We start from the raw sequence: 9,488 nt of genomic DNA, 5'->3' as shown, positions 1-9,488 counted from the left end.
AATCCTTCAGCACCCAGCTTTATAAAGCTGCCCTCAAAGGGCTGAGGCCAAACTGTGGATGGGCCAGGCCTGGCAAGGCTGGTCCCAGTGGAAATGGTGGAGGGATTTACACCGCGCCCTGCTCTGCACCCAGCTGGGGATGTGCAAACCTCCCCCAAATCTGCCAAAATAAGCCTGGGGTGGGGCAGGGTCAGCAGCCACCCACCACGGGATGAGAGATACGGAGGAGGGAAGGGGCACAACAGGGCTTAAGAGGCTGCAGTCAGGACTGTGGGGGGAAGGAGGCTGATGGCTGGTGTGGCTGTTCTGCTCCAGTCCCTTGAGCACCAGGCAGAGGCTCTCCGCACACTCCAGGCAGTGTGGGGAGGCAGGGAAGATGATGCAGCCCCTCACCCACCCTGCAGCCCCTCACAGCCTTTCCAGGCCCAAAGTGATGGCACTGGCCAGCATGGCTCAGCCTGGCTCAGCCCAGGAAGGAAAACTGAGGTGGCTAGGCTTGGCTGGGCACGGGAGCTGGAGAAGGAGAGAAAAGCCCCAGGGAGAAGTCTAGAGGAAGAAGAGGAGAGTGGAGACCCAACTCCCCTCAGCCTAGGGGAGCCCAGGCCACAGCAGCGGTTGCAACTCAGGTTGGAGAGGCCTGAGACACTACGAGAGAAGGCTCTGTGCAGCAAGCTGTCCCGAGTAGTGGATGCAACCACCCGGCTTGTAACAGTAGAGCAGACCTTCCTGCTCCCTCTTGTACAGCAGCATTCTTTTCCTCTCCACCCAAAAGTAAGTAAGGGACAAAAACAATAACTTGTTTTTGGGGCTTTTTGCAAAGGAGCTGCTGACTGCACTGGTAACTGCATGTGCTGGGTTTTGCCCTGTGGACTGGAAGTGTCATGTCCACTAATTTTCATCTAAACCTATAGCCTGCAATACAGTTGATGAGGTACTGATAGTTCGGTGTAGTTGCATCACAAGGATTCAGGTGACAAAAGCACTTTTTGGTTTGCTTTCACACTGGGTAACCTGGAAATATTACTCTGAGATCTTCCAAAAGTTAGTGCTTAAATTTCCCTAAATTAGCCAAAGAACAGCACAAGATGCAGAGATGACCAGTAACCTACAAAAGGAATGTGACTACCCAGCAGAGCCCATGGCACAATTGTACACCATACATCCAGCATATGAGACCCAACAAACATTTTCCTGAGGGTTTTCCAATAAATGCAATGACTATGCATATTAATTCTTGAAGAAAATTAAGAGAAAGCTTAGGCGTGAACTTGTAAGTCATGGTTTTAGGGGTTGGTTAAGCAGTCCGATATGTCTCACTCCAAGTCAGATGACATTGGCACTGCCTCAAAGCTTACCTTAGGATGAGCCTTGGGTGTACTACGTAGAACAAGACTGCAGTTCTTAGCCAGCCCTTAGTAGCGAAGATGCATACCACACAAACTCCATTAGTAGTTGTCTCCAACCATCATGCAAGTTGAGATACAATTAAAATATGCTGTTTTTCCTTTATACTAGTCTTCCCAGAGTAGACCACCACAGTATGGGAAGATGAAGGATAGGGAAGTGACAAAGAAGTAGCCACATAGTCTGATATGATGGTTGATTTTTTGTAGGGAAAAACAAATTAAGACTGGGTTTCTCAGTATATTGCTGGTGAATTTGAGATGTGAAGATAGCATCTTGCAGTGTGCAAGACCAGTGTGCTGGGTCTGACTAGCTTTGTGATTGCTCATAGTCTGTGAAAAATCACATCTGAGTTATCTCGAGTCAAGATACAACTCAATGATAAGTGCAATCACCAGAAGCAAATGTTGAAGATTTGGATCCAAATTGCCCAGAGGTGGTAGGGGTGATAATAGAAGCTACCCACGAGCGTGTTAAAAATCAGCCAAAATTGTTAGACAACACACTTCAAAAATGAGAGTGCAAAGATAGTTTTGACTTCTGTAATATGAATTTTACAGCAAGATTGCTTCAATGCTTATAATTTAAAATTAATGCAATTTATTTCTGTATAAACAAAAGTTGGTTTGATAAAATACAGCCGTCTCAAGGAAGGTTTTATTTTCTTCCTATTCTTTCCCAAAACTACCTTAATATTGCTTGTGTGAATGTATGTGTTTAGATACCACTGGGAATATAGTTTACTTTGGATTCTGATTTTCCTATTGCACTTGAAGCTAAGTTAGTTTTTTCTTCATTGAAAACCCATTATCATGACCCACTGAGCTCTGGGACATTTCCCCCCTTCCGTTTTACAGGAAGGTTACATAAATTCTGTGCTAGGTTTCTACAGGCTCTGTGTCACGGATAACTGACCCCTTTAGCTGCAAGTAATTTCACTGTTGCAGATTTGATTTTGAAGCAAATTGGATTTCAAGGGATCCATTTATATTATAACCTCTTCATAAATTCACATGAACAAACCCTTATAAATAAGCTCTTGGCAAATGAGTCAGCCAAAATCCCTTCAACATGGCAGCCCTTGGTAACTTGTCCTTCCACTCACTGTTTTTTGAAGGAAGATTTTGGCTTTATGGCCCAGAGACAATCACACACAATCAGTATTTGGTACTTTTTATTTCTTGGTACAGTTAAGTCTTTCTGGTCTCTCTTGGCAATCCTGACTTCCTTGTTTCTCGTATGTTCTCTGTCTGTTCTTCAGTTTCTTTTTGAAGTATTGGTACTGATAAAAATTTTCCTATACAATGGCATCAACATAGGCAGACAAAGGACTGAAGAAAATTTAGATTTGAGGAATGGGAACGACAAAACTTAAGTGCCTGTGAGTACTGGAAATACCCTCTGCTGAGTTCCACTGTGTGTTAGTGCATTTCCTCAGCAATTAAAAACTGTGTGTTAATTTCTGATGAAAAGTGACATGTTTGCAGGAATTCGAAGTCTTTTGCTAGTGACTCAGAGTGCAATCACTGGTTTTGTATGCAGTACCGCCACAAAGTTTGCTCAGTCAAACAGTGTGTGTGAAGATGGGATGGGCAGGGGGCCCCTTTCCCCTCACCTCAGGATCCAGCTGGCTGCATCATCCCATTGCCCACCTGGCTGATTGTTGGCATCAGCACCCACAGGCAAACTCCTAGCGCCTAATACCTTCACAAAGACGCCCTGTAATAACCACCACATTTTCTCTCTCCTGTAATTACACACTGCCAAGGTGAACAGAACAGCCTTTTTTTTTTTTTTTCCCCTTTTTTAACAGAGTGAGAGATTCTGTATTTTAAGCAGCAATTTGAGTGCATTTGAAAAGGAAAAATAAAAGGTAGAAAACTTTCCCAAAATAGCAGTGTGTGGCTTGCCCTGGCTGTGCTCAGGTGCAGCTATGCATTACTCCAGCTTTTTGATAACATCCTGTCTCCTTTGCTGGAGTTACCGAAGGGTCGTTCAAACGGTACTAAATCAGAAACGTGGAGCGAATTGGACTGGGCCAATTTCAATGGCAGCCAGCAGGGAGTGGAATATAAATCATACTAAGAAGTTAAAATAGCCGTCCCGTTTGCAAAACAGTCATGGTATTTTCTTTAAAGGGGAAAAGAAAACACTGTCCCTAAAAAGTGCCAGATTGGCAGGGAGGGATAATAAAAAAAAAGCTTCTGACAGTGCAAGCTTCTCCTGCCCATGTGCTGCTGTACTGCTGCTCTGCTGGATGAGGAGGAAGAAGGTGGGGGTCTAGAGTAGCATCAGCAGAGGTGCACGTTTACCACAGTTCCCTTGCCCTGTATCTCCCACTGAGGTGAAACAGTGCAGCTGCTGTGAGGTTAGTCTAGTGGCACTCCATTTGTACCAGGAGCAAGTCTCTTCACCAGGGCTTGAGTGGTAGCACAAAGACAAGCAGCAGCACAGGTTGCTTGTTCTGTTTTCCTACTGTATTTAGACTCATTTATTTAGACAAAAGGGAAACCACAAGTCCACTGCAGGCCAAACAATGGCACAGAATCAGGCATCACTCACTCTGGCCATGTGAACTGGAGACTCAGAGATAGCCTGCTTTCTGCAGGACAGCTAACAAAGACACAGAACAAGGATAGGACTCTTCACCGGGGGGATCTGCACGTTCTGGGGGAGGAAAATGGAAGGGATGGCTGTGGCTCAGTGACATCTCTATTGGTACTTAACAAGCTTGTTTTCTGGTTGTTGATTTCCGAAAACAAATCGGAGATGGGTTCTCAGTGCCAAAGTCACTAGTTCTTCCCTCTGTGAGAGATCTGAAGGCTGATTCATAAATAATGGCTCAGGGGTGACGGAAACGAGATTAATTGCTTTCATTAGAATTCGCATAAAACAGCAGCAGACTCCTCGTTTGCCACCATGGACTGAACAAATGTGCCAGCATGCACGTTTCTCATTTTGCAGCCACTGATATTATGAAGTTGTTCCTGGACGTAATAGGTTTGAGAACTCATTTTTTAAAGTAATTGATATGAAGGCTGATCCTGGAAAAGATTGCTTCACCTTCCATAAAGTTATTTGCAAGCCGTAGGCATTAATACTTGTTTCGGTGGATTTTTTTTTCTTTAAATACTGACAAATGAGCGATCTGAAGTTTTTCAAGTGAAGAATTGCCTCCAAGATCTTTCTGGAAGCTCAGAGGAAATATGCTTATGCAGTTCAATTTTATTAATCCGATAGTGCTGCACGCCGCATGCATCTGCACCTGCTGTGTTAGAAAGAGTCTTTACAACAGCAAACCGCAGAATGAACTACACTAGGGGATTGTGGGATTATTTTTTCTTCAGAAATAGAAACTTTACGAGAACTTATTAACAACTCCAGCATTTTTGATGGTACACGGCTTCAGAGAACTCTTCCAACTGCAATAGTTTTAGAAGATGAGATGGGTAGTGACAGGAGGCAGGGCTCATAAAACCATAGAATTGTTAAGGTTGGGAAAGACCTCTAAGATCATCTTGTCCAACCATCAACTCATCCCCATCATACCCACTAACCACATCCCTCAGTGCCACATCTAAATGTTTCTTGAACACCTCCAGGGACGGTGACTCCACCACCTCCCTGGGCAGCCTGTGCCAGTGCCTCACTGCTCTTTCTAAGAAGAAATGTTTCCTAATATCCAACCTGAACCTCCCCTGGTGCAACTTAATGCTAACACCTCTTGTCCTATCGCTGTTGCTTGGGAGAAGTGGCCAATCCCTACCTCGTCACATCCTCCCTTCAGGGTTTTGTGGGGAGCAAAAAGATCTCACCTGACCCTCCTCTTCTCCAGACTAAACAATCCTTATTTCCTCAGCTGCTTCTCACAGGACTTGTGCTACAGACCATTCACCCTTCATCTACCCAGTGAAGGCTTCATGGCATCTTTGCTGGGTGTGCTCAGCTCAAGCCACTTTACTTTTAGAGTCACCAGAGAGAAGGAGGCAATTCCATTTTCAGTCCATCCTTTAGGATGACAGGCATTTAATCTGGGTCTGGTAAACTGCTCCTGTTCTCCCCTCTGACCATGTGAAGAACCTCCAGGAGGAAGCTGTCCCTGACTTTCACATCATTTCCTACACGAGCATTTTATTCCTCCAGAGGCTGAGCCATCCTGAGATACTATTCTGGAGACATATAAAATAGGTCAGTGTGGGTGGAGGCACTGAGTTACCAGGAATGGGCATCAGGAGCTCCGGCACTCTCATCCCAACTCCCAGATTTTGGCCTGCTGACCATGGAGAGCATCCAGCACCTGGACCAGGGCAGCACCGCTGCCACTCTGCCTTCAGTGGAAATTTTATCCGTAAGGGAGCGTGGAGATTAAGGAAAAAATGTTGAGGGTTGGCAGTGGGCCAGGGTCTAAAATCTGAGCGTGCAAAAGGAAAAGGCAGCTGTCTGTTAGAACCAGCTGTAGGAATATGTTTGATGGGTCAGGTCGGCGTTTCAGAGTAAAATCAAAGATGGAAGCGAGCAGTTTGTATCTTCTCCAAAGGAGCCTTTATTAAAGTGGCCTCTTCATTCACTTGAAGCGAGTTTGTGGATAGTATCAATTTTACATTAAGGTTCAAAAATAAAAGCTGGGCCATCAGAAACATCCTGAAACTTCAGCCTACCACTGAGTGACAACTTCATGAAACAGACTCAGAGCAGTGGAAAATTTTAAGCCATAAATTAGAGAGCCTTGAAACTAGTAGGCCATGGTGTTTTCGTTCTGGGGGAGGTTCTTTATTAACTCATCTGTCTAAACATATGAATCTTGACAAATGAAAACTGCAGGGAGGATCCGCTCCTGTCCTGCAATTGAAAACACTTCAGATCTCTGTAGATATTCTTGTTAGCATCTCTTAAATGGCAAAATACCACGCGAACTGCTGCTTACTATCAGCTCAGCTCACAAGGGCCCTACTTCCTGAAGTTAAAACGGAAAGAATTTTTGGTCTGAAACTTGCTCCAGTTAGTTATGATCTACTTCTACTGAAAGGAGAGATAAGTCAAGTTTTTATTCCCTGTCATGTATCCTAAAGCTTCCATGTGCTGGACACCTGCAAAAGCGAGCAAAGAGAGCTTGTTTACTTAGTGCAATTTATTTGACCTCTTAATATATTTGAGTAAGGATTTTATACCTAAGGCAACTTTACAGAACAGATTTGAAAGGTGACCTTCAAAGGAAACATCAAAATCTTTCTGAAAAAGGAAACTTTGGAAATATATGTGTAAAAGGCTGCTTTTCAGCTAACCTCCTGACTCAGGACTCCCTGGATTTCAGCACAGGGTGTGCCAGAGCGATGAGTTCACCTTGCTCAGAGCAGACCCACAACTGCTATTGTACAATACCTAAGGCCCAAGAATGGTATCGGATGGCTAGTTCAGAAATTTCCACACTGATTGCCTTCTGCTTGCTGGCTGGGGTAACCACGCAGCACTGTTTTCGATATTAGCCCACATTTCAATTCTTCAACTGCAAATCCTTTTTGCTGCTGCCATTATGAAGCTGGGATTGTCTGGGTGACAGGGAGTTTTAAAAGCTGGTTTCTTTGTTTCTTTTAATAACAAAGGCAAAACCCACCGTAAGTCTAAACTTGCATGCTTTTAAGAATAACCCTAAAACTCAATTTCCTCTCAGCTAAAAGCACAGGCTGCCACTAACTAGAAGAGTAAATACATCAAGTGTAGGAGGTAAGAGGTGCTAAAATCTGGTGTGTGCCATAAGCCACGGGAGAAGGCTCCTCTGTTCCTTGCAGTTTATCTAGATGAGTTCATCGTGTGGGGGACTTTGGGAAGGCAGAGGCTCTGACTGAGACCACATTTGCGCATCCATTTTAGGCTGGCAGAGGCTGATCCTACTGCCTGAAGATGTTTTGTCCTCTTCACGTCCAAATGTGCAACTTTCTGACTATGCACACTTGTCTCTGATTTAGAACACAATGGTCTAGCACTGGTTGCCCCTGCATGACAAGGTCCCACAGCCATCAGCAGTACTGATCTTTCAGGGGAAACCAGCAGGCAGAATGTTCTGTGAGTTGCAGTTTGTGAGGTTGGCTGGAATGGGTCAAGAAATGCATTTTCCCCAGCAGTGAAGTTGTTATCAAAGCACTTCTCAGCTCCAGACCTTGATACATCAGAGGGACTGGGAAGTCTTCATGATTCATTGTGGTGCACAACCAGCAGAGTTATCAGGATCTCCTGTCTCACTGGTGATCCCAGTCACCTCACAGATGAAGGACACCACACAGAAGTGGTGTTTCAGAGGACTGCTGTCACATTGTGCCCATGGGAGCCACTGAGAACTCTCAGGAGATGTTTGGGTATAACATTTACCTGAGGTCCTATCCTTGCCTGTCAGTGTAGGGGAAGATGAATTGCTGAGGACAGCTACTAAAGCTCTGTCTGGAAGAAACAGAACTTAAAAAAAAAATAATCACTGACGCCTGTGGAAGGCAAATGACCCTTAAGAGTGAATAGGTGAAACAGCTACCCAAGGATTTCAGCCAAGTGAGTTTGCAGTGGCATTTAGTGGTTACACTACATGTATCTCAAAACTAAAGATGTTTCACACTAAATCAGAGATGAACGTGCATAGTTAGGAAGCTTATGTCAAGAAAATCATGCCTGGAAAACTCAGGGGAGAGTTATTTTTCACCCGCTTCTTTTTGCTTTTATTTTTAGGATAGCATTGAGTTTAGAAACATCTGTAGTCACATGGCTTTACAAAGAGAGGGACAGCAATTTGAGAAAGACTTGCATGAAGCACACCAGTGTCTGAAGATGATCATCGAGAAGCACATTTGTTCGCTGGCAGTTTTCCCCTCAGAATCCCATATCCCAGCCCGATCTGCTCTGAGACAAATCCTGCAAAATCTCCTGGCAGTGTGAAACAGCAGATTGGCCAAGGAACTTGTATTGCACATGAGCTGTAACAGTCCTGTAACAATCACAGATAACTTGAAAGGTGAATCCTGGAGATGTTTACTGTAGCGAGAGTTCCCGCTGACTTTACACTAATGGAGACTTCCCAATGGAGACGATATTGCTGTAAACTATTGAACAACCTTCTCATATCAAACTCACAACAAAGTCATAGGAATGGGAGCTGGGATCATCTCCAGAAGTTTCTCTGGAGCAACAGGAATAGATTCTCAAATAATAAGGTTTCAAAATGAAGACAGAATGGTAGAGGCTGATACGAAACCATCAGAAATATTTATATTTTCATCGCAACTCAGGAAAATACATTTCCAAGTAATTCTTTATGGAGTGGACACTTGGTAGAGACAGAGAAAATATAGTGTTTAAGCATGGAACACTTCAAGAGGAGGTATACAGCCTGATTACATTGCAAATAAAGACAGCCTGCTAAATCTTTATTACGTTTTCCCTTAGTCAGCCAACAAATCAATGGAAAGGTGAAGGTGCGATATCTTCCACTGAGTAAAGAAAAAGAGTAGAAAAAAATATGTGGGACCTGTGGGATCAATTGCTTTAAAGCCATAAAAGGCCTCGGTAGATGATCCAGTAGAGGTGAATGGAAAGCAAAGCAAAAGAGGCATTAACACGGTGAAGCAAAGGTATTTATAAACTGAGGTGAAACATTTGTGAAGATTGCTTTGCAGAGCTTTCTCAGCCCCTGTGACTGAGTAGCAGACAGCATAAAATTCTGCTCTCCTACTGCCAAATCAGGAGGGTTTATGAAGTCACTTACTTCTGTCAAACAGCTGCAGCTGTATTGCTGAAAAGAGGCATTCCCCCCCTCTTTTTGCAATAAGATTTAATGTCTGTGTGATTGCTGAGCAGGAATAACGGCTTGTAAAACTTTTCTCTCTCTTTTTTTTTTTTTTTTTTTTTAAGGGATAAATTAAGCTCCTTTTAACTGTGATTTGGATAGTAGGTGAGGGAATTCTGTAGACCATGAGATAGAAAAGTATCACTTTCCATTGGCTGGAGGAGTGAATTTCCACGTGTGATTTTTTTTCTTTCTCTTATTTATTTTATTTTATTTTATTTTATTTTATTTTATTTTATTTTATTTTATTTTATTTTAA

At 43.6% G+C, this 9,488-nt stretch overlaps 1 protein-coding gene across 1 annotated transcript; it reads left to right on the top strand.

Moving 5' to 3' along the window:
• The first annotated feature begins 288 nt into the window (after positions 1-288).
• DLEU7 (deleted in lymphocytic leukemia 7) lies at positions 289-8,450 on the top strand. The gene is made up of 2 exons (XM_015851993.2): positions 289-771; positions 8,116-8,450. The coding sequence occupies exons 1-2, from the start codon at positions 289-291 to the stop codon at positions 8,320-8,322; spliced, it is 690 nt and encodes a 229-aa protein (XP_015707479.1). The 3' UTR covers positions 8,323-8,450.
• Positions 8,451-9,488: the final 1,038 nt, after the last annotated feature.

The sequence above is a fragment of the Coturnix japonica genome, chromosome 1, assembly GCF_001577835.2.
Source record: "Coturnix japonica isolate 7356 chromosome 1, Coturnix japonica 2.1, whole genome shotgun sequence".
Lineage (NCBI taxonomy): Eukaryota > Metazoa > Chordata > Aves > Galliformes > Phasianidae > Coturnix > Coturnix japonica.
The sequence above is the reverse complement of the archived record's forward strand: the minus strand, read 5'-3'. Positions and strand labels throughout refer to the sequence as shown.

Bases quoted from the DNA above. Each gene is read 5' to 3' on its own strand.
- DLEU7 (XM_015851993.2), top strand. From the start codon at position 289: ATGGCTGGTGTGGCTGTTCTGCTCCAGTCCCTTGAGCACCAGGCAGAG. The intron at 772-8,115 runs GTAAGTAAGGGA...TTTTATTTTTAG, and splicing joins CTTTTCCTCTCCACCCAAAA to GATAGCATTGAGTTTAGAAA.